The sequence below is a fragment of the Strix aluco genome, chromosome 4 (genome assembly GCF_031877795.1).
Source record: "Strix aluco isolate bStrAlu1 chromosome 4, bStrAlu1.hap1, whole genome shotgun sequence".
Taxonomy (NCBI): Eukaryota; Metazoa; Chordata; class Aves; order Strigiformes; family Strigidae; genus Strix; species Strix aluco.
In genome coordinates, this window is record NC_133934.1 from 51,249,476 (window position 1) to 51,275,635 (window position 26,160).

General features: G+C 41.0%; 1 protein-coding gene across 8 annotated transcripts in view; it reads right to left on the reverse strand.

The window, feature by feature from the left end:
- Window positions 1-26,160, reverse strand: part of FAM13A (family with sequence similarity 13 member A) — a 139,953-nt gene that overhangs the window by 99,947 nt on the left and 13,846 nt on the right. For all 8 annotated transcript variants that reach the window (XM_074823087.1, XM_074823086.1, XM_074823085.1 and 5 more), the window contains 2 exons: window positions 23,775-23,955; window positions 10,162-10,321 (listed from right to left, as the gene is read on the reverse strand). In XM_074823087.1, coding sequence (XP_074679188.1) covers window positions 10,162-10,321; window positions 23,775-23,955 — 341 coding nt within the window. The remainder of the gene's footprint in view (window positions 1-10,161; window positions 10,322-23,774; window positions 23,956-26,160) is intronic.

Here is a 26,160-nt window from a genome sequence, read left to right on the forward strand (position 1 = left end):
ATCATTTACACGATACTTTAATAACCAGACTTCAGCAAAGCTGTTTGAGACAGAAGTAATAAAAAGCAAAATCTCAGTTTGCAAAAAATGCATCACTGCTTTTCAGTATGAAACGAATACCCTATTCACTTCCCCTTTCATTTCCTTTTGTTCTCCCAAGACTATTTATATATATGTGACCTTTTACCTGAGACCATATCTCTTAATAAACAGCTACAGGTTACTCTGTTTCACTTCAGTACAACCTTAACCTACTGCAATTACTGCCATGAAACACGTACAAAGGTCATGAATTGTGATTTGAAAGCAAGGGAGAGATGCGGAAATCCATTATTTTTAGAGGACCGCAATATAGAAAAGGAAATGACAAACATAGTAATAATCCCATGATATACCTCAATGCTGGCAACTGCATCTGTGGAATACCATGGTATTTTCTAGAAGGAAGAGAAAAACCTGTCTCCAGCCATCCAGGAGGACTGGTTACTGAAGGCTGCAAAAACTTAAACTGGTAATGCTGGGATCAAATATAATTCCAGAACTTGTAGAATGTTACAAATACTTAACTGAGTGAAAATGTTCATCTTCTATGTCCATTCCTACCATTTGTAAGTGCCCATCATATATTAGCTGGCAGGGTTAAGGTGTCACGCAATAAGTTAATGACCACAACTCAGCTTCTCATGGCTGAGGTAAGGAGCCTACAGCAGAATTTAAGATTAAAAAAACAAATCAAGCATTTACAAAGTGACACAACAACATTGCTTTCTTGCTGGGTGAGCCTAATGTGTGTGTGTGTGTGTTCAATAACAACAGAGTTAAGATCAGTTCCAGGGGAACATTTTATTCTCCCCTGCAATTTTGAAAACTGGAGTCTGATTTATTTATTTACTGTAATGTTATTCATAAATAGAAAAAGTATGATCTAAAAGAAAACCATGACCTAGCTATAGGAGAAACCCAGGCTCTCCAGACCTGCATCTCATGTTACAGTTGCTTAAATTCAGTCTTGGAAAAGCTAAATTGCATTTCTGATCTAAAAATCAAAATACTCACAAGGAAAAAACGTTTTTCACACATGGAAATCAGCAACATTACTTTTAAAAGGAGTATCTGATGTTGCAGTAAATTAGGGAGTCCTAAGTGTCTCTATATTGTTCTAGTTACTAATGCAAGATTTCCAGCACACAGAACACAGACCCCTTAACAGTGAAACTGAGATGTTCACTGCTGGCAATTAAGGTCAAATGCTGCTGGGATCTGCTGGATAGATCAGATTTTCAAGGGCATACATATTCAGACACATACCGAGTGTCTGGCCCCTTGTGTGCCTTGCATCACATACTCCTGTTGCTCTTAGACGGGCCCTGAGCCCTGTTTATTACAAGTAAGTTTTGGGGCACCAGAAACCCTGCAAAGCTGTGGATGTTACAGGCGCACAAGGGTGTACCAACCAGTTTCTCCTGGATAAACTGTGATCTTCATAGTACTCAAAGAAGGGCTTTTCAAAAACGTGTAGGACTTATACTGAAGTCAATGAGCATTTCACTACTCTTATAATGGTAAAAAGAATTAATTCAGCGCTGAGCCCTTCTGAAGCTCCCCCCTTGAAAGTACTACAGGCGAAGCTAATGGCAGAAGCCAGTGAGAATTAAACCCTCACAGGCTGAAAAATGTCTTACACTTCTTCACTTTGGACCAGTTCTGACTGCCTGCAATATGTCCTTGTTACAAAGACAGCACTGACTGCCAATTTATACAGAGGGAATAATGCTGATCATTTTCTGTAACCTAATTAACTGAATGACTAATTAATGAGAAATAGAATAAACATTGGGGAATCTGAACAGGAGGAACTGAGAGATTTGTCTTAGTAGAAAAATTCTCATCCTCCTAACCTCCTTTTTCCCCCATGGGTGCAGCAAGGATGCTCAGAAACAGCTGGCTAGAGCAGGGGCTCACAAGCTTATTTTACTGTACCTTGTTTCTTGGTGCTGACTTTGATGCTTCCCTTTTGACAGATGATGTTATACTGACCAAGATGGACTGCTCCCAAGTACTAAATCATGATGGCACCCTCCCCTCATCTCCTCCACCAAGACCCCCCAAACAAAACAACAGACAATGAATGAAAAACATTTTGAGCAAAACATGTGCAAATACAGACCGGAACACACATACTCATATGGATCTTATTTTCTCTGCATTTTGGCTATGTGATATTATCATGGGGAAATGATAATATCACTGGGCATTTGTTTAAAGAAAAAAATGTGAGAGAGTAAAAGCAAAGTTCCTAAGCATCTCAACTGCAAAATTTGCCATGTGCGTTCAAAAACTTTATAGTATACTAGAAATATGGACGGCAGTATAGAAAGAGACGTTTGCTCTGTGCCCCTGTTCCCTTTAAAAGTGCTAAATCTTAGCAATTTTATTCTCACAATGTGTTAAAATGAAAACATTGTTGGTGAAATTCCAGCTAAAGAAATACCAGCATAATCATTTATTACTTTATAGAGTTTAGCATTAACTTATTTGTGTAAATATTCAGGTCTGCATTTAGTAACACCACAAGTGACAGATTTATAATCTTGTGAATGCTTTAATGAACTTCAACAGCAGAAACATTCTGTTTTAATAATACATATACAGAGTTGTCAAAAGTAGCAGAGCTAGAAGCACTGGAAAGCTATTTCAAAATTACACAAAGAATTGCTTGGGGATCATCTGATTTTTTGCTTGCCTTTCTGAATCACAGCCTAAACATAACAGTTCTCTTCACTCCAGACTGAATCTGCTATAGGTGAAGGGTTTGGAGGCTTATAAACTTTCCCCTACAAATCTCATACTGCTCATTTCCTGTCAGCTTGCATCTTAAAATGTCATTCTGGCTGAATCACTATATACCCTTACTATAAACACACCCATCTGCTCACTGGTGGACAACTGCAAAGTGAATTCCAGCTGTAGAAATACTAAACACAAAACCGGAGACAGACTTCCACAGGTGCTCTTTCTCCTCATGCACTTTCCACCCATCTTCACATCTCCCATGTGAACCAACTCCTACCCTTGGGAGCTCCCTGGCTCAGGCAGGAGAAAACTGGCGTGACTTGCCCAAATAAGGGGATACTGAACGAAATGGAAATGTTTGCTGAGACCTTCAGAAAGGATTTTCAAAGATCAGTTCCCACTGCCTGCTAATGGGGAAGAATTAATCCAGTACTGAAAGCTGACCATTAACATGATGCTAAAATGGTCCCAGACATGAAAGAAGAATAAAGGAAACTATCTAGACCCTGCAGGCTTAGTCAGGGCAACATAACACGGATTAGAAGTGGATGCCTTTTTTCCTGACGTAAATGAGGGATTGCTCTTGTGTCTGCTGAATGTATAACCACGGGACCAGAGCACTGAGGTGGCAGGGAAGTGTGACTTATTTAGGGGGAGCCCACTCGGGCATGGAGTTGGTGAGTTTTCAGCAGTTTCTCTTGGATCTTATCAAGGCATTAGACCTCATGCTAAGGTATTTAAGCAAAAACAGCTGAGGAAGGGAAGGAAACATTTATTAGTGAAGATCTTGCTTTATTCATCTGGGGAAATAATCCGAAACATCATCGCTTTCAGTGAGGATGGAGCTTTACAACTGACTGCAAAAGCATCAAAGTCCAGCCAAGATGGAGAACTTTTTGACCATCTTACCTTCCCTACCTTTCCTCAGGGATGAAAGGCTCAAGTCCTACCAAGGGCTGAATGAACTGGTCTGAGTGTTCAATCAGAAGGAGCAAGCAAGCACTCCAAAATAGCATCGTCAAAGTCATCTGGAGCACTTTCCTTGACATAAAAAAAATGCACTTAGGGGCCTGCCTAGCTGGGTTGGGCACCACACACTTTGCACACACCAAGCACTAACAGATGCAGCTACAAGCGGTGGATTGCTTGCCTCTTTAGAAATCTAACAGCAGGTTTGCAGAACACAGCGCATGCACTTTTGCAGCCATTTAACGTACAAAGAACTATTTTTCCAACTAATCCTCCCAACTGAAGTGGCAGCTTTTGTTAGAAGACCGGAAACAAACAGGATAAAAATGCAAGAAGTTAATTGCATTTAATATAAAAACGTTGTTTTGAAACTATTAGTTTTTGAAAAAGCCAGCAAGAGACCAATTTCTATAGCTCTTCAGGGAGTAAAATCTCCCTGTTCAGAGGTCATCAGAATGTACCCACATTATATTCACAATGTTGAGACTGCACATTTGTAATTTTACTTGACTCTGTAACTGATTTTTAATTTCATTTTAATGTTGTAATTTTATAAATGGACTTGCTTTCTCTTTGCATCAGGTGAACAGGACTATGTATTCTACCACGCAGCAGAGGAAGAAAGGGAAAAGGCTTTTGCAATTCCTGTCCCAAATATGTAATCAAGCCAGGAACAGCATTACAACCTCATCATGGCAGTGCTTGTGTTCCAGTGCAAACATTTATATGCTCTGAGTTGACTGGTTCTTAAAACTAGAAGTGCTCTGTCAAGAAGGCATTAGAGGGAAAAGGTGAAAAACATAGAAAAAAAAGATCTTGTAACCCTGCATGACTTGGTAATAGGTTGTATGTTTTATTTGAAGATAACACTGAGCTAAAAATCATCATACTACTAAAGATGACATGTTTCATCTGAAACCAGTGGAAGGGGTAATTCCAGAAATCTCCCAAGAGAGAGTCTCATAACAGTTTGCCTGCCCAGATTTCCCTTCCCACTTGAACTAAATAAAAATCCTCTTCACTGCCAGTCTTTGATCATTGGAGAAGCCTAATTGCTGTTATTCAAAGATTCCATTTCATTACAGTTGTAACAATACTCCACTGGCTAGCTATAAAACATAGGACTATAATGCAGCTGCAGTCTGAACAGCACTTTCGTATCTTTGGAAATGAAAGGTCCTCATTCAAAATTACTATTTTTGTTGTTACTGTAGGTTTTGTAAATCTATTTATTCAAGAAGATGATAAAATTGGCAATACTGCAACTAAAGACTGACTAATCTTTCATTACATGAGTTACCACTCAGTTTAGTGACTCAAAAAAAAAGACGAATCTATCAGGACCATACCTATACACACTAGGAATTCTGTTCCAAATCGAAACATAAGCAACATTTTATTATATCATCTTGATACTTATAAATGCATAGCAGTGCAGATATTATGTCAGATAACTAGCTGTTCACACATAACACTGCCCAATAAAAAATAGCTATTTAAGATCCTGAAAATCTGAACACAGAGCAGATAGCTAATCAGAACACTCAACCCACTTCACCCATTTCTCTCTAACTAGTAGAGTCTATCGATCAAGAGAAAGAGACTCTTCCAGACCTTCGCTGGATTAGGAAATTAAACTGGAGCTTGGATAAAAGTCTTAAGGATTGTAATAACAGCTGACTGCAGATTTCACAGACTGCAGATGAAACCTTTAAACCCCAACAAACCCCAACTTATTTTGGAACAAAAAAAAAAAAAAAATCACACCCCATAATTCTTTTATAGGAAGGAATTTTTTCTTTTATAGGAAGGCTTTTTTTTTTATTTTTTATTTTTCTAAAGAAAGTACATGTTATACTTCCACCTGCTGGCCACCTGCCTGGAGGATCATATGGATCTCATTCTACTAGGTGGAGTGAGAAACTAATGAAGTCCTTCCAGGCAAGGCATCAGGAACCTGAGAGTTCGAATTCCCACTGAAATAGGAACTATTCAAAGATAAATATTCTGTTTTGTGAACATTGCACTTTTAAATTTTTTTAACATAGAGGTTCCCAAAGAAAAACACCCCACCGTTTCTAACTATAATCCTACCATATGCCTGAGCAATGAGCAAGAGTAGTCTTTAGAGTCCTGGGAACAAAGCAGGGACTGGAATGCAGTTTGCACAGATTTCCAGCTCCCATACTTTCTGAATTATGATCCACTGAGAAAGCAAGCTAAGAAATCCCTTTACCTGGCACAACTTGTCTTTTCCAATGACTGAGCAATCTTTGAAAAGAAATATAACTGTGGTGAAGGTGTTCCCATGCCTCCTCTGCATATACGCAGCAAGAATGGCATTTCAACTACCAACAGCCCTAAAGAATCATGTCTCTTTTTCTCATCTCTAAAATGGATTAACTATTGGCTTCCTTAAAACAGATCTTCTTTAAGCTGCCAGAATCTGTACCTGATTGAAATACTCTTACTCCTTCTGGAAGTCTGTAGCATTGTGGATTTCCCCTAGCTATGACCAACATGGTAGACAAGATGCAACTTGCTCCACTTGAGCTGTTTTTCCTTTCCGATACACTGCTCAAAGAGAAGCTTGATGCTTTCATGACTTTATCTGAATGATCCACATAGTCTTGTTTTCATTTTAAAAGAGCAGTACTTCCTGCTTTTAAAAATCCACTGATTTTATGACCAAAGTGTGGGAAAATCTTAATATATCCAGACCATGAAGTGTCAGGAGCTATGCAAGTTCGGGAAGATGGTAAACATGACCAAACACATGACAGGAGGTACACTCCCATATTAGGATGGGATGGCATGAGCCACTACTCCTCTGTTTCTGGGTATTTTCTCAAAATTTAGGGTTGATGTTGACTTCAAAAAATATGATTATGAATGGATGATGTGAAGCAACAGGCACCTAAAACCATCTCAAGAACTACCCAAGACTGTAGGGAGAAATAATATTCTTGCAATACCTTTAGACACTAACTGAAGATAGTTTCCTGTTCTTCCAGTTGAGATTTCAGCACCAAAGTAAGAGCCTGAAGCCATAAAAAAGAGATAAGAAAAGGCAGGGCTAATTTTGTAATACAATAAGCTAGAAAGGCATACTAGAGCACTGAAAGAAGTGCATTGCTGGATGCTGTACTTTTTGAAGTCTTTCCTTACTTTTTAAACCACTGTCACTGGGTTTCAAATTTTGATTCAAGCTAGTCCTTCTGCAAATTTGTGGCATTCTTCTCCCTGTATAGGAAGTTGCATGCTTATAGGTGCTCTTTCCAAACTTTTAATCAAAGAACACCTGGATCAGCACCAATGGCTTTGACCATCATGAGATTAATCTCTTAAAACAATGTAAAAATGAATTTATTCTATGCTCATTTTGGGAACCTTACCTTTGGGTAAGATTAACAGCAGCCTTTCAACCAAAAGGAGGCATTAATGATTGTCTAAGGAAATTGTCTAAAGAAGCCCTCACCCCAAACTACACACCCAGAACACATAAGGCAGGTCACATTATCACAAGCACTGTACTAACCTAGAGGAAAAGTTATCTCCACATTCAAGAACATAAAAGAAAGGATGACAAAGAAATACAGGCTGTGAAGGGGCTACAGCATGTGTGCACAGTGACTGGAGGTGATGAAAGGCCATGTATCAAGAATGCTGGCGCTTTTGCACTTCACTACAGACTGCCAGCCTTTCTCTGGAGTGGCAATGAAGGGCTATCAAATTTGAGTACAGGAAGAATAGTGGGACAGGGCTGTGGGAATTCAGGAGAAAAATGTAAACATGGAAAAGCAAGAAAGGAGAGAGAGTGAAGGCAATCAGGGGAAAGGTATCAGTGTAGTGACTCAGGGTGAAACACTGGCAAAACAGCGAGTGATTTGGGGGAGAGGATGTTAGAAATATCCCAGAAGGAAGTGAGCGAGGTCATTTAAATCTCCCCTCCTCACCCTCTTGCTGTTCACAATGTAAAAACCGTAAAAGCCATTTAGATAAATGCAGTTGAGTTTGGTAAAGGGCAGGTCCTCATTTTCTTCCCTTTCCTTACTGTCTGCTCCCCCATTCCACCATGGTTCATGCTTGAATGCAACACCCTTAAAATCAACAAGGCCCCAGTTTACGAGAGTGTTGTCCTTAGCATCCTACATTTTTCACTCCTTCCAACAGGATTACTTGACAAATCTCTTTCCAGCTATCTGTAGATGTGAATTCATCAATGGCTTTTCAAGAAGCAGTAACTTTCCTTACAAATGGCTTGCTATTTTCTGGACACTCTGACCCAGGTCATGCCAAAATATTCTCCAAGGCATTTTTCTTTTATGACATGGATCAGCTAGCTCCTACTGTATGTAACAGTTCAGTGTAACTGGCAATCACTCTTCTCTACTGAATCTAACTTATTATTGCTTGCTCTTCTCTTCGAGGGCATCATCTCTAATTTATTATATAAATTGGCTAGGATAGGGGTTATCTGCAAGGATACAGGACAAGTAACCTCCCGGAACAGTATAAAGCAGCCTTTCAAAGAGCCACCTGACAAATTTCAACAAGCACTTCTTATGTAGCTTTGCTACATGAAGTTAGATGCTTGTATTTCTTGTGTTTGACTATGTGTCTTGGTTAAGCTAGAAAACTTCCCACCCAAATTAGATGGACAAGGAACAAGGTCTAATTTTTGCAGCTGACTGCCAGCAGAATTTGGAAGCCATCAACAAGATTGAAAGACATAAACACAATGTAAGCCCTTGTGTTCAGGCATGGCTCATTCCTCTCAGGCAGTCATCTGTCTCCTGAGGCAAAGAGATGGGCAACATTTTTCATCTAACTTGTGTAACTATATCTTTCAGGCTATTTTGTTGGAGTAAGTCTGGTTGTCGCCATGTACTTTGATAGCTCAGATCTCTGAACTGCTGTGGGAAATTTCCCAGGTCTCCACCTTTGTGTATTCCCAATTACTAATAAGCCCTTAGAAGTGAAAGACTATCTTGGCTTTTGCAGCTGGCTGAGGCTTGAAGGAGGTGGACACATATCTGAAGTCTTTCCTCTGGGCTCTTTAAAGTACCGTGTCTTTTTACAATTACTTTCTTAACCTGTTTTTGTTATGGAAGTGAGCATCAGCTCCTAAACATCACTCTCATCCGCCAGGTATAAAATTTCCATTACTCAGAAGTTACTGTGACTTCAGGGAGGACGCTGCAAGTTGTCATTCTATCTCCTTCCACAGAAGCATTTTAGGTGAATGCTAGTAACAGTTAAAAGACTAAACAGTTGAAGACTTCACTGATTCACCACATAAGAAAACCACCAACACTTCTAAAAGCAACTGGGTCCAACTCATACAGATAGCCCTGCAGTTCAGATTCAATGGACCCTTCTGCAATACACTGCAAAGGCAGAGATGTTTTCAGCTGATTTCACTTAATTGGCAGAACTTGGTCTCACACCAAACTTCTTGTTCTGTCAAGGTCAAAGACACTATATTTTTGTAACTTATTTTCTGAGAACTTCCATTCCAGCCAGTGAAGGCTACAGTGACTTTATCAGTGGGTACTTGCAAAAGCCTACCAAGGGAAGGCGGTAAGTAGTTCAACCCTCTCAAACTCAAGAACTCACACCTTGGAAGGGAGTAATTATCTGCACAGCTAACACACAAAAGGCAAACCATCCTCACGACCATTTCCTGCACAGACTTGAGGTTGCTTCCTGTAGGATGACGGCACAAGCCAGAATAAGGCACTTTTGGCTGTCCTACTTATTTTTGTTGACTTTTTCTCAATTCAGAATCCTTGGATGTTACACACACACCCTCTTCCCACCAAAGATATAATACTTCCATTATATTTCTTTTCATTTAACAGCTCCAATGTACTCTCTTCAAATAGTAACTACTATTTAATGCTTCTCTTCAACTGCATTCAGAAATGGCTGTTCTGAGTCAGAAGACATGATTTTTAAATTCAGGTACGTGTTTGAGACAAGCAGACTTCATACTGGCAAAGGCTAGAGACCTCATACTGTCCTAAAGTATGGAAGTTCATCATCACTGATGTACACCATAAACGATCACATGTCAGAAAGCTTGAATGCTTCCTAGAATTATTCTGTCTCCTTATTTAAAAACATTTAAATTTTAGTGAATATATTTCCTCTATAAATAACAGTGAATAGCTAACAAAGAATAAAGATGTTTAACAGAATCAACTTCCAGACTAGTAATGAAAATTAGCCTATCAGCAGAATTGATTTGTAAACTGTATACCAATCAATAACACCAACTATTATTATAACAGTGCCTGCCACCCACTTACCTAAAAGATTTCAGAATTGAAGCCTGCAATAAGCCTGCATTATTGAATTCCTATAAGAAAATGATGAAATGTTAGAGATACTCACTTTTACCAAAATAATTCTTGCTAGCTCTTCACATACAGGCTTTTCTTCATCCTTCTTCAAACCTTCCAATTCAAACAAGCTATTGTAATTTTCCAGCATTTTTGTCATTATCTCATTGCAGATCTCCTGTTCTTTTATACCTTCAAATCCAGCGGGCACACTAAAATTAGACAGAACACAAAGCACAGTGTTACAGGTACTCAACACACAAAAGTTACTGCACAGAGTGTCTGTAACATTTCAGATGCGGATACAGGCTGGCTAGCAGGCACAGGAAGCTTTGTCTTGGAAAGGAGGACTGTGTCTATGGTGGTAACAACTACCATGGTTTGATTGCAGTTTTTCTTACCAGTACTGAATACCGCATCTGTTGGTCAAACTATCTACTCCACAGAACCTAGGTAGAGATCTAATTGAGACAACCACCAAATGAGATAGCACCAACTTTGCTAAAAAGTTGGGTTAATGACTGCAACACAGACAGCATAAGGCATTTAAATGCTCTGAACTGTTAATGGGAAGAGTCAGATTCTTCCAAAAAGTAGTTTGTGATAACTTCAAAGGTATTCAAGAAGGATGGGTCAAAAAATTAAAAAACCCACATGCTGAGCAGAACACTAAAAGTGAAAGTTAAGCAAGAGCTTCACAGCTTCAGGTGACCCCATGCTGTACATCAGATTTCTTAACCTAATTTTTGAGTTGTCACTTCTTTTGAAAGTAGGCTTATCAGTCACAGAGCTTTTTAAAACATGGAGATGGAGGCTGCCTTCTGCAGAACAGCCTAAAAGACACATATAAAAAGAGATTCCTAACCTCCACTTTCTGGGAGAATAACCAGCTACTTGGCTGCAGAAGCAGCAACTTCTTGTTCTCTTGCAAAAGGCCCCTGTGCAGCCAGGAACTGCTTGCCACAGACCTTAAAGGCACATGCAAATGAAAAGGCAAGATACTGATTTAGAAGCAGTGTTGTATTCCAGTCTGTGCTCCTTTTCCTTCCTTATGTGTTTCACACAACTCTGTCATGTGGTAAAAAATTCATATTACTCACAACAGAGCACAAAATTCATTGAAGCATCTAATGATCATCTGCTGGAACACACACTTTCTGCATGTTTTATTGGACTTTGCTGCCCAAAGCTGACTTAAATTCTGTTTTAATGCAAAAGTATGATCTCCGAAGAATCTTTAGCAATCAAAATACTCCAACCATCCAGTGTTTATTTCCAGCAGACACACTCTCCTCTCAATAATCCACAAAGTGGTTGCACAGATGTGAATTTTCTAAGGACCTTATAAAATGGCAAAGACTGCAGATCAGGAGGCACAGAAAACACAGGAAAGATTTAAAGGGAAGAAGTAAGGAAGCAAAAACCAGAAACAAAAGAAGTCTCAAGTATTTTTTGACTGAACACAACTAGTGGTTGTATGAGAGGAAAAAAGCAACCCAAATCCCCGAAGTTAAACAAATATAATCTGACCTATTTTACAGGGATGTAACTTGAAAGTAAACCATTGTTTACTATAACCAGCAAATTAAAATTTACAAATAACTATCTACTATAAAACTGTAACTGTAGCTTACTGGGGTCAGATGTGCATTTCAACAAGAAGGTTCTGAAAGCAGATGGTCCCAGGAACCTGCCATCAAAAGTGCCATTTGTAGAGGCTGCATGCTACCGATCCTTCTCAATATTTTACTCTCTGCAGTACATCTACACGTCAGCAGGGAGAGGATCCCACTGCAGCAGAATTCATCTTTGTAAACTCCCGAAGAGAATCTTTACTGCTGTCATTTCAATATTCAATACATGCTAGAGACACAGTACCTGAAGTTTAAAGGAATTGGCTTATTTTACACTGCAGAACATGGCCAACTGTAAATTGGGTCAGTCTCAGCTGACTGATTTCATTAGTGTGGGCCCTGGCCTCACACTAAATAAAGAAAAAATGGGACAACTTCTTTTGATGGATGTGTATGTATACTTGGGCCAATTCACTTTAAAGAACGTCACGTATTCACTAAAAGATCGTAACTGGCCTGAATAAAAGAAAGGGTACATATGCAATAGGTCCATGCAACCATCCTGATTTAAAGAATCCCCTCTTTCCATGCTAAATGATGTGCTCCAGAGCTGACACGGTGCAGAGGTTGCTTGATAATTCAGGCAAATCCTGACTGTTACCTTCATGATGTGTTTCTCCAAAACAGGGTACCACTTAAATAAGCCTGTCACCCCTATGAAGCTCACTCCTAGTAAACGGACTGAAAATGTACTAGAGTGAGTTCAAGTCAAAATAAAGACTCCAGATAGCTTCAATGAGTTTTAGAGCAGAACTTTCACCTAAACCACATCTACTTGTAACTACAGCCAACATCTCCTTACTGGCAACAGCTAACACCAAAAAACTCTTCCTGGTTGAAAAACAGTTCAGCCTATAAAGCGTCCACAAAGCATACCAACAATATTTAAGTTCTTCACAATTCCACAGCTTTCTCGCGCTCCCCCTTCCCCACATTACTTTGTCAGTTAAACTTTATTAGATCAAATCTGTGAAAAATCTAACATCTTATTCCGAACAATTCTGTATGTGTATGGCAAGACACACATGCAGAACACAAGACTAAAGCTCATGGTTTAGACCTTATCACCCCTCTCTGAATGTAACCAAGCAGACCAGCATGAACTGTTTTATTTTAATGGCAGTGTAACTTATTTTATCCATTGCCATCTGTCTGCCACTTAAACAAGCATATTTTACAAAGCTTCTCATTTATTTTTTCCTTTAATTGCTGTTATTAGACCTCCATCATGGCAGGCACTATTATGCTCTTTGAGCTATCCATGGTGATCTTTTCCTTGCAATAAATCTTCAGCTCAGCATATATGAGAAGTTTAGATTATAAGCACGCACCACCCTGCATATTTATACAAGTTAAAACCCATCTGTTGCCACACTGCATGATCCACCAGTCTGACTAGACTTTTTCTGAAAAATGTGTGTAAAAAAAGAATATCTTACTTTAGCTTTTCTTAGTCTGAGAAGTCGTGATATCTACAAATTTCACTTCAACTCACTAGAAAAACCCAGTCCTGTGAGAAGGTATTCTCTCACACTACCACTTTCATGATCTACACCCTACTCCTTGGAAAATTTTTAATATTCTTTTGTCAAGCCCTAATTAAAATATTAGAGTAAAACTGCTTTCATAGTCATGGTTCCTTTATGTCTAATTTGCATGTTAATTGGGCATTATAACTGTGTTGCTTTTAGAGTTAGACACACATCTTACTCCAGTTACAAAATCCTCAACGGTGGGACTTGGTCCCCCTATAGCCATGTATATACAAACTACTTCAATAGCAGCACCAGAAACAGCAAGCAGAATATCAGCTTCGCTACCAGAAACACATTTTCTAGAAGGGAGGCAGAAACCTGTAATTTCTGTGGTCATTTCTAGAAGAAAAAATGTTGATGGGTTCAGGTCTATCTTTGAGATTTGAGCTGGAAAACCCTCACTGAGTTCTTGCAGTAGCTTGCAAAGTCATGAACAGATACATAGTGTGTCCTCCCACTTAGATTCCTCGGACACCCTGCCCTTCCTGCAGAGATGCTCAGAGTGATCTGCGTGCAAAACACCGTGGCTCCACATTAAGTATTTGAGAAAAATGTGCTTTGCCTAAACAAGGCACCAGCATTAATAGTATCTGACTCAGTCAAGCAGGGCCAAAGGCAAAGGTGCATTAGTACTACAAGTTTTACAGGATATTAAAGATTGAAATTATTGGTGAAGCCACTTTAAAGCAGAAAAAGCACTAATTCTCAAAATTAAAACATTACTTGGGAATACGATCAAGTTGTTAGCCCTTCATTTCAAAATATGACACCCAGCAGTATTTCACGCTTCTGCACAATGTCCTACCAGCACGCCTTGTCCCTGGCCCACCCACTGCAGCTCCATGTCACTCACGTCCATGCAGTCCCATGCTCATTTGTTCTTTAGGTTCTTCCAGACGACTTTAAGCCAAGAGTGTCTCCTTCCATGGGGATGCTCAAGAAACCTAGCCTCAGATGGGTTAAACCACATCAAAGCCATGTGTCACAACTCTTACTCACAACTAAAGTGACCTGAGGTCAGATTAACTCACTGTGGAAGAATTACTTACATTTCATGCGTTAGTTAAATGAATTTACCTCAGGGTCCCTGTAAACAAGCTGTAACAGGCTAAACACAGAGTGGGCTTATGAGACAGCAAATCTCCAGACACTACTGAGAGTGGTGCAGTAACACATCCAAACATGACTGCATCCGGCACAAGACAGGCATCACTACAAGGCTCTGTCACCACCCACCACACTTGAGAAACTTGCTTCAAGTGGAAACGAGGGCCAAGAGGACTTGGGATGTAGTCATCTACCTGTAATGAGCGGGACTGAGATCACTGAAGTGATTTCCCCAGGCAACAACTGCTGACAGCTCCCTGTCACAACTGAGAACCAGTGATTTCCATGTGAAACAGTGCGTCTCATTACAAATTCCCAATAGCGTTCAACTCCACCCTGTCTGGGATGAAGAATGCACATTACCATTTCCTTAAGTGGCTTTGCAGAAGTAGCTTGCACTGAGGGCTATATGCTCTGCCTTCTCTGACTGCTACTTTTGCTGTTTGTACAGTACCTTTTGTAGAGGAGCATCACAAAGTCACTTTACCATTCTCCTAAGGGATCCCACAAGAAATGAAGGGACTCAGAGGACAGGGAACGCTACATGGGTTTGTTGTTTCTCTGGCCCTTGCAAAACATTTTCATTAGTACCTCAGATGCCCATGAACCCCTTAACAAGCACAACTGAAGATTTTGAGAGCAGAGCTGCAGTAATCTTAAAAGGTTACAACTTCAGGCAGTCTGCTCTGTCCCTCTAGACAGATGTTACTGTGTCTGTAACAGACCTCATGGCCACAAGTCGGCCCTGTACTTCAGCCAATGAAAGCAATTTGTCTTAACACACTGGACCACAAACCAGTGCAGCTGAAAACAGGCACATATTCATGTCTGCAGACTCTGCTGCAAGATCAGAGGCTAACAGGTAGCTAAATATACAGCAACATTAACTTGAGGCAGGTGTTCATCTCAGTGTGTGCGACTCATTTACATGCTCTGCATCATCTACAGACTTCTGTCTCACCAGTTTGGACCAAATGCAAGGACATATATCACTACTGAGATTTTACAGAAGTGTCCTAGCTTCTGAGGCACTGGAGAATCCCGTGAGGCATCTAACTGCCTACCTTTAAAAATCTGTTCCAGATTATCTTCTGTAACATCAGATTTAGGAGCCTAAGTCAACTCGGTAATTCCATCTCTGTCTACATTACTTGCAGTAGATACATAATACAAAATGCAGGTAATGCAGGTAATGCAAAGCAGTTAGAGTGAGGCTGCCACAAAGACTTTACTAACTGGCTTCATTTATAAGGAAAATCTTTTGCTCCAGCAAAAGCTCCATTTTTTATCAGGAAATTGCAGTGATAGTAGGCATCTTTGAAAATGCAACCTACACAAAGGGCAGTCCGTAGCCTAATGCCCATTCACAAAGTACATCACTCATCTCCAAACACTTCTAACAGAGGCTTTTCAAAAATGCTCCTTGTGATTGTATCTGAGCTGTATTGTTGAGCTCAAACACCATTTTGCTTTCTACATATTAGGAAAAAGTTCTTCACTAAAAAGGTGGCTAAGCACTGGAACAAGGTCCCCAGGAAAGATGTCATGGCCCCACAGATGTCTGTGTTCAAGAAGCATTTGGACAACATTCTTAGATACATGGTTTAACTTTTAGGTTGCCCTGTGTGGAGGCAGGAGTTGGACTCTATGATCCTCGTGGTTTCCTTCCACTCAGGATATTCTGCGATTCTATGATTGTAGTTTTTCCTGTGAAACTCCTCCTCCACTTAAATTCTGGGTGTATGCTTTATTGCCAATCCTCAATCAAGATCAGAAGAAAGAACATCTTCAACCCAGAGCAGTATCTTATTTTCATTGAGTTTTTCAACCAAAAAAAACCCCACAAATCTCCCCCCTACCCCAAACCAACAAACAGAGCATTTCCTATGCTGGGTTGCGTCAACAAGGGCATCACCAGCAGAGATAAAGAAGTCATAAAGAAGTCATCATCCCACTCTACTCAGCACTTGTCAGGCCACACCTGGAATAGTGTGGTCAGTTTTGGTCCCTGCTATACAAAAAAGATGTGGATGGGCTGGAGAGGGTCCAGAGGGCCACAAAGATGATCAAAGGACTAGGAAGCCTGCCATGTGAGGAAAGGCTGAGAGAATTGGGTTTGTTCAGCCTTGAGAAGGCTTAGGGGAGACCTTATCACCATGTTCCAGTATTTAAAGGGCGACTACAAAGATGGAGACTCCCTTTTCACATGGAAAAGATGAGGGGTAATGGGTACAAGTTACTCCTGGGGAGATTCCGATGGGACACAAGAGGAAAATTTTTCACAATGAGAACAATCAGCCACTGGAATAATCTCCCCAGGGAAGTGGCAGTTTCCCCAGTAACAGACACTTTTAAGATTTAGCCAGACAGGGTGCTGGGCCATCTTGCCTAAACCATGCAGAAAGGTTGGACCAGATGATCCTTGAGGTCCCCTCCAACCTGGTATCCTATGATTCTATTTCATTCAAGAGATGAAATAGGAGATATCATAACACCTGACACTGGACAGATCATAACTTTCTCAACTGAAACTTTAACAGGTGGGTGTTCACTAGGAGAATGGAAGACTTGAGATGGAATTTGGCCAGAACACACCTCCACTTATGAAGAGAGCAAGTCATCTTTAGCAATCTTCAGTTTATTTTACATATAGGCCATTCAGTGGACTCCAGATGACAAATCTGAGTACACAACAGAAAAGAAACAGGAGAAGAAAACATAAAAATGTATCACAGAAAGGCTTGGCAATATAGTCCCTTACACACTTCCCAAAGAGAAGGCAAGCACTCCTGAGTATTTAATATGGATGAGAACATTTATGGCCTTCCTATATTACGCTTGATGCTTGAAACTTGCATTATAGGCTGCAGCGTACTGAATTCTTACGAAAAACAATTCCTTTACCTTGCTGGCAAATGCAGTATTTAAAATCTATATAAACCCTGTAAGAAAGGTTATGTTGCATGTTCCAATTTGCAATAATAAATGTTAGAACAACAATTTTCAGTACTCACTTTGACCCCAATCTTGGACGCACATTTGTTTTTAAGACTGATGCAGGACTGGGACTGCACTGCCTGAAAAAAAAGTCCACTGACATAGTGTTTCAAAGGCCAATATTACTCACTGAGGAGTTCTAGTTCAGCTCCTCTGCTTTCACTTCAGCTTCATATATCCAATCTGTGCAGGCTCCAAGGCTGCTAGAAACCAGGGTAAGACATCCATGCAGAACTGAGCTCAGATTTTAATTCTTACAAATACAGCAACACACTGGAAATACTTTTGAATCTCTGAAATACCTACAGCTACCCCACATATGATCTACATCTTCTCTATACCTTAAGACAATCTACCTTTTCTCCATACCTAATGTGTTCTTGTACAACCTTTCAGCCAAATTCTGTTACATCATACAGAAATAACTGCATCTAACTCCAGCATTTTAACTGGATACCTGCATTTGCCAGCCACTTTTGGGGGGATGGAGCAATCACTCACAACATGCTTAACTCCGTTGGAATGAAACAAAGTCAGGTTAGTGAGGGTTTGAATGATGGAGGCCACACACAGAGAGATCATTCTTTGAGAGCAAGCTGTAAAAAGGGATCCTCTCCTTACTCTAACTGGTAGACCTCATGTCTCTTACCATCCCAGCCAAAGGACAGGATGAGTGCAGCAGCCCCTCTGATACCCAGCTCCAAGAGAGCAGAGAAAACCCAGCTGGTCCTCTTCTTCCTCTTCAGCACAAGTTGCGAGAGCGAGCAAAGGCCATAACTAAGGCTACAGCAATACACGAGCTGAAATTCAGGTCAACGGACAATAACTTCCTCCAAGAGTAACCATGCTGCAATTGTTAATACTCTACACAGATTAGCTCAGTGACAGAAAAGACAACTATTTATATTCCTATACCTTCATGTTTGCTGTTCCTCAAGGGCTGTATCTCCTCTTTGTGAACAGAGAAGGACTGGTGGATGATGTGACGGTTGGAGGCCGACTAGGGCACAGCGATCATGAAATAATAGAGTTCTCTATTCTTAGAGAGGCCAGGAGAGGGCTAAGCAGAACTGATATCCTGGACTTCCATAGGGCTGACTTTGTCTTGTTTGGGCACCTGCTTGACAGGATCCCTTGGGAGACGGTCCTGAAGGGTATAGGGGTCCAGGAAGGCTGGACACTCTTTAAGAAGGAAGTGTTAATGGCTCAGGAGCAGGCTGTGCCCAGGTGCTGTAAGAGAAGCTGGTGACAGAGAAGACCACCCTGGCTGAACAGGGAGCTTTGGCTGCAACTCAGGGAGAAAAGGAGAGGTTACAGCCTTTGGAAGAAGGGGCTAGTGACTCACAATGATTACAAAGATACTGTGAGACTATGCAGGGCAGAAATCAGGAGGTCTAAAGCCCAGCTGGAAATTAATCTGGCTTCAGCAATCGAGGACAACAAGAAATGTTTCTATAAGTATGTCAGTAGCAAAAGAAAGACCAGGGAGAGCTTCCATCCCCTGCTAGACACAGGAGGAAACATGGTAACAAGTGATGAGGAAAAGGCTGAGGTGCTTAATGCCTTCTTTGCCTCAGTCTTTAATAGAAAGACTAGTTGTATTGAGGGAATCCAGCCTCCTCAGCCAGAAGACAGAGACTGGGAGAACGACCCCCCCACAATCCAGGAGGAGATAGTCAGTGAACTACTGCATCACATAGACATACACAAGTCTATGGGACCGGATGGGATACACCCGAGGGTGCTGAAGGAGCTGGCTGGGGTGCTCGCCAAGCCGCTTTCCATCATTTACCAGCAGTCCTGGCTGAGCGGGGAGGTCCCGACAGATTGGAAATTGGCCAATGTGACACCCATATATAAGAAGGGTTGGAAGGATGATCTGGGAAATTACAGACCTGCCAGCTTGACTTTGGTGCCCAGGAAGCTGATGGAGCAGCTCATCCTGAGTACCATCACACAACACATGCGGGACAACCAGATGATCAGGCCCAGGCAGCATGGGTCCTGCTTGACAAACCTGATCTCCTACGACAGGGCCACCTGCTTATTGGATGAGGGAAAGGCTGTGGATGTTGTCTACCTTGATTTTAGTAAGGCCTTTGACACCATTTCCCACAGCATTCTCCTGGCGAAACTGGCTGCTCGTGGCTTGGATGGGCACACGCTTTGCTGGGTAAAAAACTGGCTGGATGGCCGGGCCCAAAGAGTTGTGGTGAATGGAGTTAAATCCAGTTGGTGGCCGGTCACGAGTGGTGTCCCCCAGCACTCGGTTTTGGGGCTGCTCCTGTTTAACATCTTTATTGATGATCTAGATGAGGGGATCAAGTGCACCCTCAGTAAGTTTGCAGATGACACCAAATTGGGTGGGAGTGTTGATCTGCTCGAGGGTAGGGAGGCTCTGCAGAGAGATCTGGACAGGCTGGAGCGATGGGCTAAGGCCAACTGTAGGAGTTTCAATAAGGTCAAATGCCAGGTGCTGCACTTGCGCTGTTGGGGGTTGTTGTGGCCCTAAGGCTTGGGGAGGAGTGGCTGGAGAGCTGTCAGTCAGAGAGGGACCTGGGGGTGTTGATTGACAGCCAGCTGAACATGAGCCAGCAGTGTGCCCAGGTGGCCAAGAAGGCCAATGGTATCCTGGCTTGTATCAGAAATAGCGTGGCCAGCAGGGACAGGGAAGTGATCTTATCCCTGTACTCGGCACTGGTGAGGCTGCATCTCGATGACTGTGTTCAGTTTTGGGCCCCTCACTACAAAAAGGACATTGAATTACTCGAGCGTGTCCAGAGAAGGGCAAAAAAGCTGGTGAAGGGTCTGGAGCACATGTCATACGAGGAGCGGCTGAGGGAACTGGGGTTGTTTAGTCTGGAGAAGAGGAGGCTGAGGGGAGACCTCATCGCCCTCTACAACTACCTGAAAGGAGGTTGCAGAGAGCTGGGGATGAGTCTCTTTAACCAAGTAACAAGCGATAGGACAAGAGGGAATGGCCTCAGGTTGCACCAGGTAAGGTTTAGACTAGATATTAGGAAGCATTTCTTTACAGAACAGGTTGTTAGGTGTTGGAATGGGCTGCCCAGGGAGGTGGTGGAGTCCCCATCCCTGGAGGTGTTTAGGAGTCGGGTTGACATAGCGCTGAGGGATCTGGTGTAGTTGGGAACTGTTAATGTTGGGTTGATGGTTGGACTGGATGATCTTCAAGATCTTTTCCAACCTAGACAATTCTGTGATTCTGTATGTGTCTGCATACTTGGTCTTTGGCTTCCATCTCAATAAATATGAACAACCCAAGTTGGAAGAAAACAGTACATTACATCTCAAATCTCAACTTTCTGAGCTGTTCGACCTTGCCCTTTACATTTTCCTATATCTTGCATCACAATTCATTACAAGGAATGCAAATAGCTGTTTTCTCCCCTCTTCTATGCATTAGAAATACAGACAGCACAAGATAACCTTTCATTAGAAAAGCACTAGTGCAGTTTGTCAAACAGTAAGTAAGGAAGCAGGGGAAGCAGTAGATAAGATAAAAGTAACAAGGGTTGAAATTTTAGGAGAGGAGATAAATTACAGCGAACACGACGTAGAAAAATAGAATGAGATGAAGAGAATTAAAATGATGTCTAAATGTCTAGAAAGTGGTCCAACAATGAGATTTATTCAATTGTTAAACAGCTTCAGTTATGGAGTAGGAGATAATATGTTTAAATAGCTAAAAATGTCACTAAAAATACCTTGTAGAAAGCAATCCTTCACTATCAGCAGATGGGCTTTATCTTCTCTGACACTATGCATTAACTACACAGACTCCGACATTGATTTTAGACATGAGTGTGAATTTCTGACAGAAAAATCTCAGATCTTCCTGCTTCAGCAGTGTACTTGCTGACAAGGTGGATGCTAAAGCCTTCTTTCCTTGTCCCAGAGCAACACTCCACACGCTGCTCTGAACAAACAACTCAAAGCAAGAGGAGTGTTTGCTTCAACCACCTGCTGATATTTAATTTGTGAAGCTAGTCTCTCTAAGGGCTGCCTGTAGCCACTAGTAAGACAGCCCCTGCCAAGTAGGCTTCAGGCAACCTTACTCTGAAGCTCTCAATTACATCCTGAAGTTCTCTCTCTGGCTGCTTGGCCAACAAGCTGGCTAAGCCCAATGTCTGAAGTTCAATGCTGCAGGTTCTTTCCTCCTCCTATCAAATGTTTGTCAATACAGATGGTCACAGTTCCAGCAATTTAACACGGGAAAAAAGGGTGTTTGAACTGTTGCTCACAACCTTTGTGTCTGGACCATAATCTGAAACTACCTTGAAAAGATCAAGATCTGATGAAACACATATCTGAATTACCAGATGGTGAAACTTACGTTTAAATAAAAATCTACATCCATAATTCTGACATATTTGGATCTTCTAAACTCACATTATCTATTTGTTAAGTGTCAAGCCTCGCTTTCACTGCCTCTTTTGCTACAAGAGCATTTATTTCAATGCATGTCACAACTGCAGGGCTGGCTGCACTCATATACTGTCACAAGAGCCCTTGTGTTTTCACCTGAGTGAACTCTGCCTTTCTCAGTCTTCTGCAATGGAATGATGTGATTCCGCCCCTCTTGCACACAGTCCCTGTACCTTACAAAAATTGTTACATCTTTTATATGCCATCTTCAGAGTAGAGATCAGTTGAGGCAACAACTATTCAGCTTTTAAGAAGTAGGCTTTGGTTTAATCTTAGGAATGGCAATTGCAATTCCAAACTGCAACTCTGCATTCTACATCAAAAAGTATGCAGACATAATTTTTAAACTTCCCTGAACGAAGTAGTGAGTAAACTAAAAATTATTCTAATAGCCACTTGGGAGTTTGAGTCATGGAGATTTAGCCATTGGATTCAGATTCTTCTAATTGATTTTGTTTGTTCTTAATTGTGTTAATACACTTAGACAGAAATTCCCAAACTGCCCATACAAATATAAATTTTAAAAATTGTTTTGCTTTTCCTTGTCAGAAATTTGTAGTATTGTGCTTCCACTAACTCTCATATTCATGTGTTCTTGCACATACTACTGTCTTTTGGAGAGGAAGACAATTCTTTTCAAAATATGATTTATCTTTTTGTACTAACACAGCAAATGCTTTAATCCTGACATATTCACCTTCATCATCCATAAGCAACATCTTAAGATGAGGCAGCAGTGTAGTCACAAGGACAAGCCTTGTTTTAAATGTCTCATCTCTGTGTGTTCTCTTCCTAGTCAATGGAAAAAGATATGATCCTTTAAAAAGACAGCAGTCAGCATCTAGTCTAGGTATGTGAAACTGGCTCAATACATTACAAGGAACCTAATTTCTGCTTTCTCTCTTTAAAGTCTACTTCCTTCCACTGGTTACAGAGGAAGCCTAGGGAGATAGTCTCATTAGGTGATTATGTAATCTAAGTCTCACTAGGCAACTCAGTATTATTCCAGAGCAACATTTTACAAAGATCAATACAAATCCAACATTTGCTACAAGGAACTTGCTTGTCTCTGTTTGCTGATATCGCACCTTTTGAGACTTGATGACTGAACTAAACTCCCTACATGTCTCTCTTGTCTTAGATCCCAGATGCCAGCCAGTGGGTGTATTGCAGACAAGCCCGGGGCAAAGACACTAATGGTGCACTGCATTACAGCAGTGACTCAATAGAAACATTCTCACTCAAGTGTGTTCTTGCACCTGGAAATAACTGTTCTCACTGCTGCTGCAAGCTCCAGTAGCATGTACAACAAACATGTTGTCTTCACCACAAACACTAAGGAACTGAGCCCAGTGAAAGAAATTAGTGAGTTCAGTAAGAAGTCTCAAGAGACCGGTGGAACCCCATAACCTCCAGAGCAGGTTCTGAATGTAGTAGAAGGATAAAGATCCCAGAATCATCAGCATCTTGAGGACAAACACCAGATCACAAGGCCAAATCTGCAGAGAGTATGCAGCATCCATCTGTAGAAATTATACAGCACCTGGGTGCTGCACAGGAGTCCTTTTCCCTCAGGTATCCCTTCTCAAAGCCTTCTGCAAAGAAGCATCCATATTATCTGATGGCAAAGGAAGAAAGTTGTATGAACACAAGTCTCCTTCACTTACACACTCTGAAGGTCTTTCATTGTTATACTCCTGCTCTGCTGTTGATGCAGAAATTGAAAACTGACCAACTGTTTAGCAAAATAGCAAGAGGAGATGGGAGAGCAACTCAGCTCCCATTCGGCTCAAACAATAGCTTAGGCACTAAAATTTATCATAAAGCCCCAGTCATTGTCTCCGTTTGATCATCCTGACAAATTAGGGTTCTGAGATACATTTCTGGCCATCTGCTCCATTACGCTCTCCGTCAACATATGGGGAAAAGTGAAAACCCCAACTTACTGAAAGCAGTTTGGTCCAAATACAGTGGCAAGATTGCAAAGGTTCATCCTGTTCTCTACATGATGTTCAGCAACCTTTATCAGGAACTGGCACAGATACTTCAGCAGGCAGTAATGAGCATCAGGCAGTTCTTTAAGGAGTTCTTTCAAGTTACTTTCCTTCTGCATGTCGTTTCTGGTGTCTAGGAAAGAGAAGAAAAAAACATATGTATATGGTTTTCTACATTGCTCTCAATTTACTTACATGGCTGAGTAAGCAGTGGGATCTAAAATTTAGTCTTATTTGTGTTCAGAGACAATTTTCCCATTTTCCTCAGGGAACGTGCACCTTTCTCCTGAGGCTCACCTTGGCCACCACTGGCACTGCTTCATGCTCACTTTTATGTTGTAACTGCTTTCTTAAGCAACACTGGTCATAGCTAACTGCATTGGAGCATGTTTATTCCTGCTTGGTACATAGCTATATCAGCTTTAACTCCAGCTCTACCAGATCTCCTGCTTCCATGCTGCTTCTGAATGTTATCTCTGCTTCCCAAACCCCATTCCACACTCTGTTTTAGTTTCCCCTCCCATGAAAACCTTCAAAAAGAAGGCAGCAAGAACAGTAAAACAAGGAGTCTTCTGAAATGCGAGTGTTGTTAGAATAACAGTACTACAGTATTTTCTGTGGGTACATTTTATGAACAGCTCAATTTTGTGTCTTTTGTCAGAGTGACAACTCTGTACTAAGTCTTAGGTGAGAAGTCCTGCTTACAGAAAAAAGGCTGTTCAGGGCAGAGCTACACTCCATAACGAGCCAAAACTTGGCCTAATGTTAGAGAATAGCCTTGTTATACAACCTTCTAGAATTTAAGTATGGATAAAAGTTTCCCATACTGAACTGACTAGTATCAAAGTATGACTAAGGTCAGTTTTCTTTCATGCAGGTTTTTGTTGTTTTGTTGTTGGGTATTTTTAAAGCAAAAATTACATGAACTTCACAAATGTTGTGTTTATACAGACCCAGGCAGTGAACACAAGCTTGGCCTAACACACAGCTTCTACTTAATTGTGATCTGCTTCTGGAATTGAACTCAAAAACTGCAAAATTCTTTGTTCCACTCCTCCACCCCTCCACCTCAAAAAGACTTTATGCCAAAACAGGATGCCTTAATGCTTGGAAATATTCATTTCTACTCTCCATTGAAATGAAATTTCACTGAAACTCTCACATATGCAGAGTTCTTGGGTTTTTGCAACAGCATTTTCAGACAGAAGACCTCAGGCCCTAAAGGTTTTCCTCACTGATCTAATTATAAGCAGCATCTATTAACATGAGGGCAGCTGTGCATTTCTAGTATTTTTTTTTCTTTATTTACCAGCCTTATAGGTTGATGGTGCTAATGCTGTAAGACTGTTGTTGGGTAACTGATTTCTCCTTAGAGATGTACTTTAAAGTTTAAAAATAGTTCCAGTGGTTGGACAGATGTCTTTATTCCACAAAGCCAAAGTGAGCTCACAGTAAACGCCAACCCTTTGTGCTATCTGTAACAGACTGCCTTGTCCTAAAGCAGCTGCTGGCTTACCATGGGAATACAGGCAGCCTCCCCATGCTAAGGGTAACAAAGTATTTTTTCATTCAGAGGATGTTATGATCCTTAGCAAGGAGATTCATCAAGCATTCAATCAAACCCAAACCTTGCTCAGTCTTCAAAACTCGTTTTTAGTCGAGAAGATATAATAAAACAGGCTGCACGTGAAACAGTTCAGCAACTAGTTGCTGCCTCTGTTGTACACCCTGCTACCAGCACGCAGAGAAGACTGCCAGAAAACATCCCATGCCTTGTGTTGCAGGAACAAAGAACATTTTACATTTGCCCAATAGTTTTGTGAGGAAACAAGGAGGAAACAAGGAGGAAACAAGGAGGAAACAAGGAGGAAACAAGGAGGAAACAAGGAGGAAACAAGGAGGAAACAAGGAGGAAACAAGGAGGAAACAAGGAGGAAACAAGGAGGAAACAAGGAGGAAACAAGGAGGAACACAGCGTAAGGTATGTACAAATGCTTCAGAAGTTTCATCTTTGTTTTTACTTTTCATTTCCCAGAAATATTCCAGGGCTGGATTTCACAGTATTGCAGGGGTAGAGTGCTTTGAAAAGTGATTAGCTATGTAAATTAGCAGTCTGTATAAAAATACCTGAAAGTGATTCCTGAGAACTCAACCATTAAGTTGCAGTCTGATTTCTGTTTTACAACCAGACATTTTTGTGGCTAATAAACAGTATTTATCCCATATATAGTTTGGGAAGCAAATGAGTTTTGTGTGTACATACTTGCCACTTCATACAGCTGAACTGGAGGGATTTCATCTGCTTCCAAGCTTAGGTTTCCTGCCTTACATGACATGC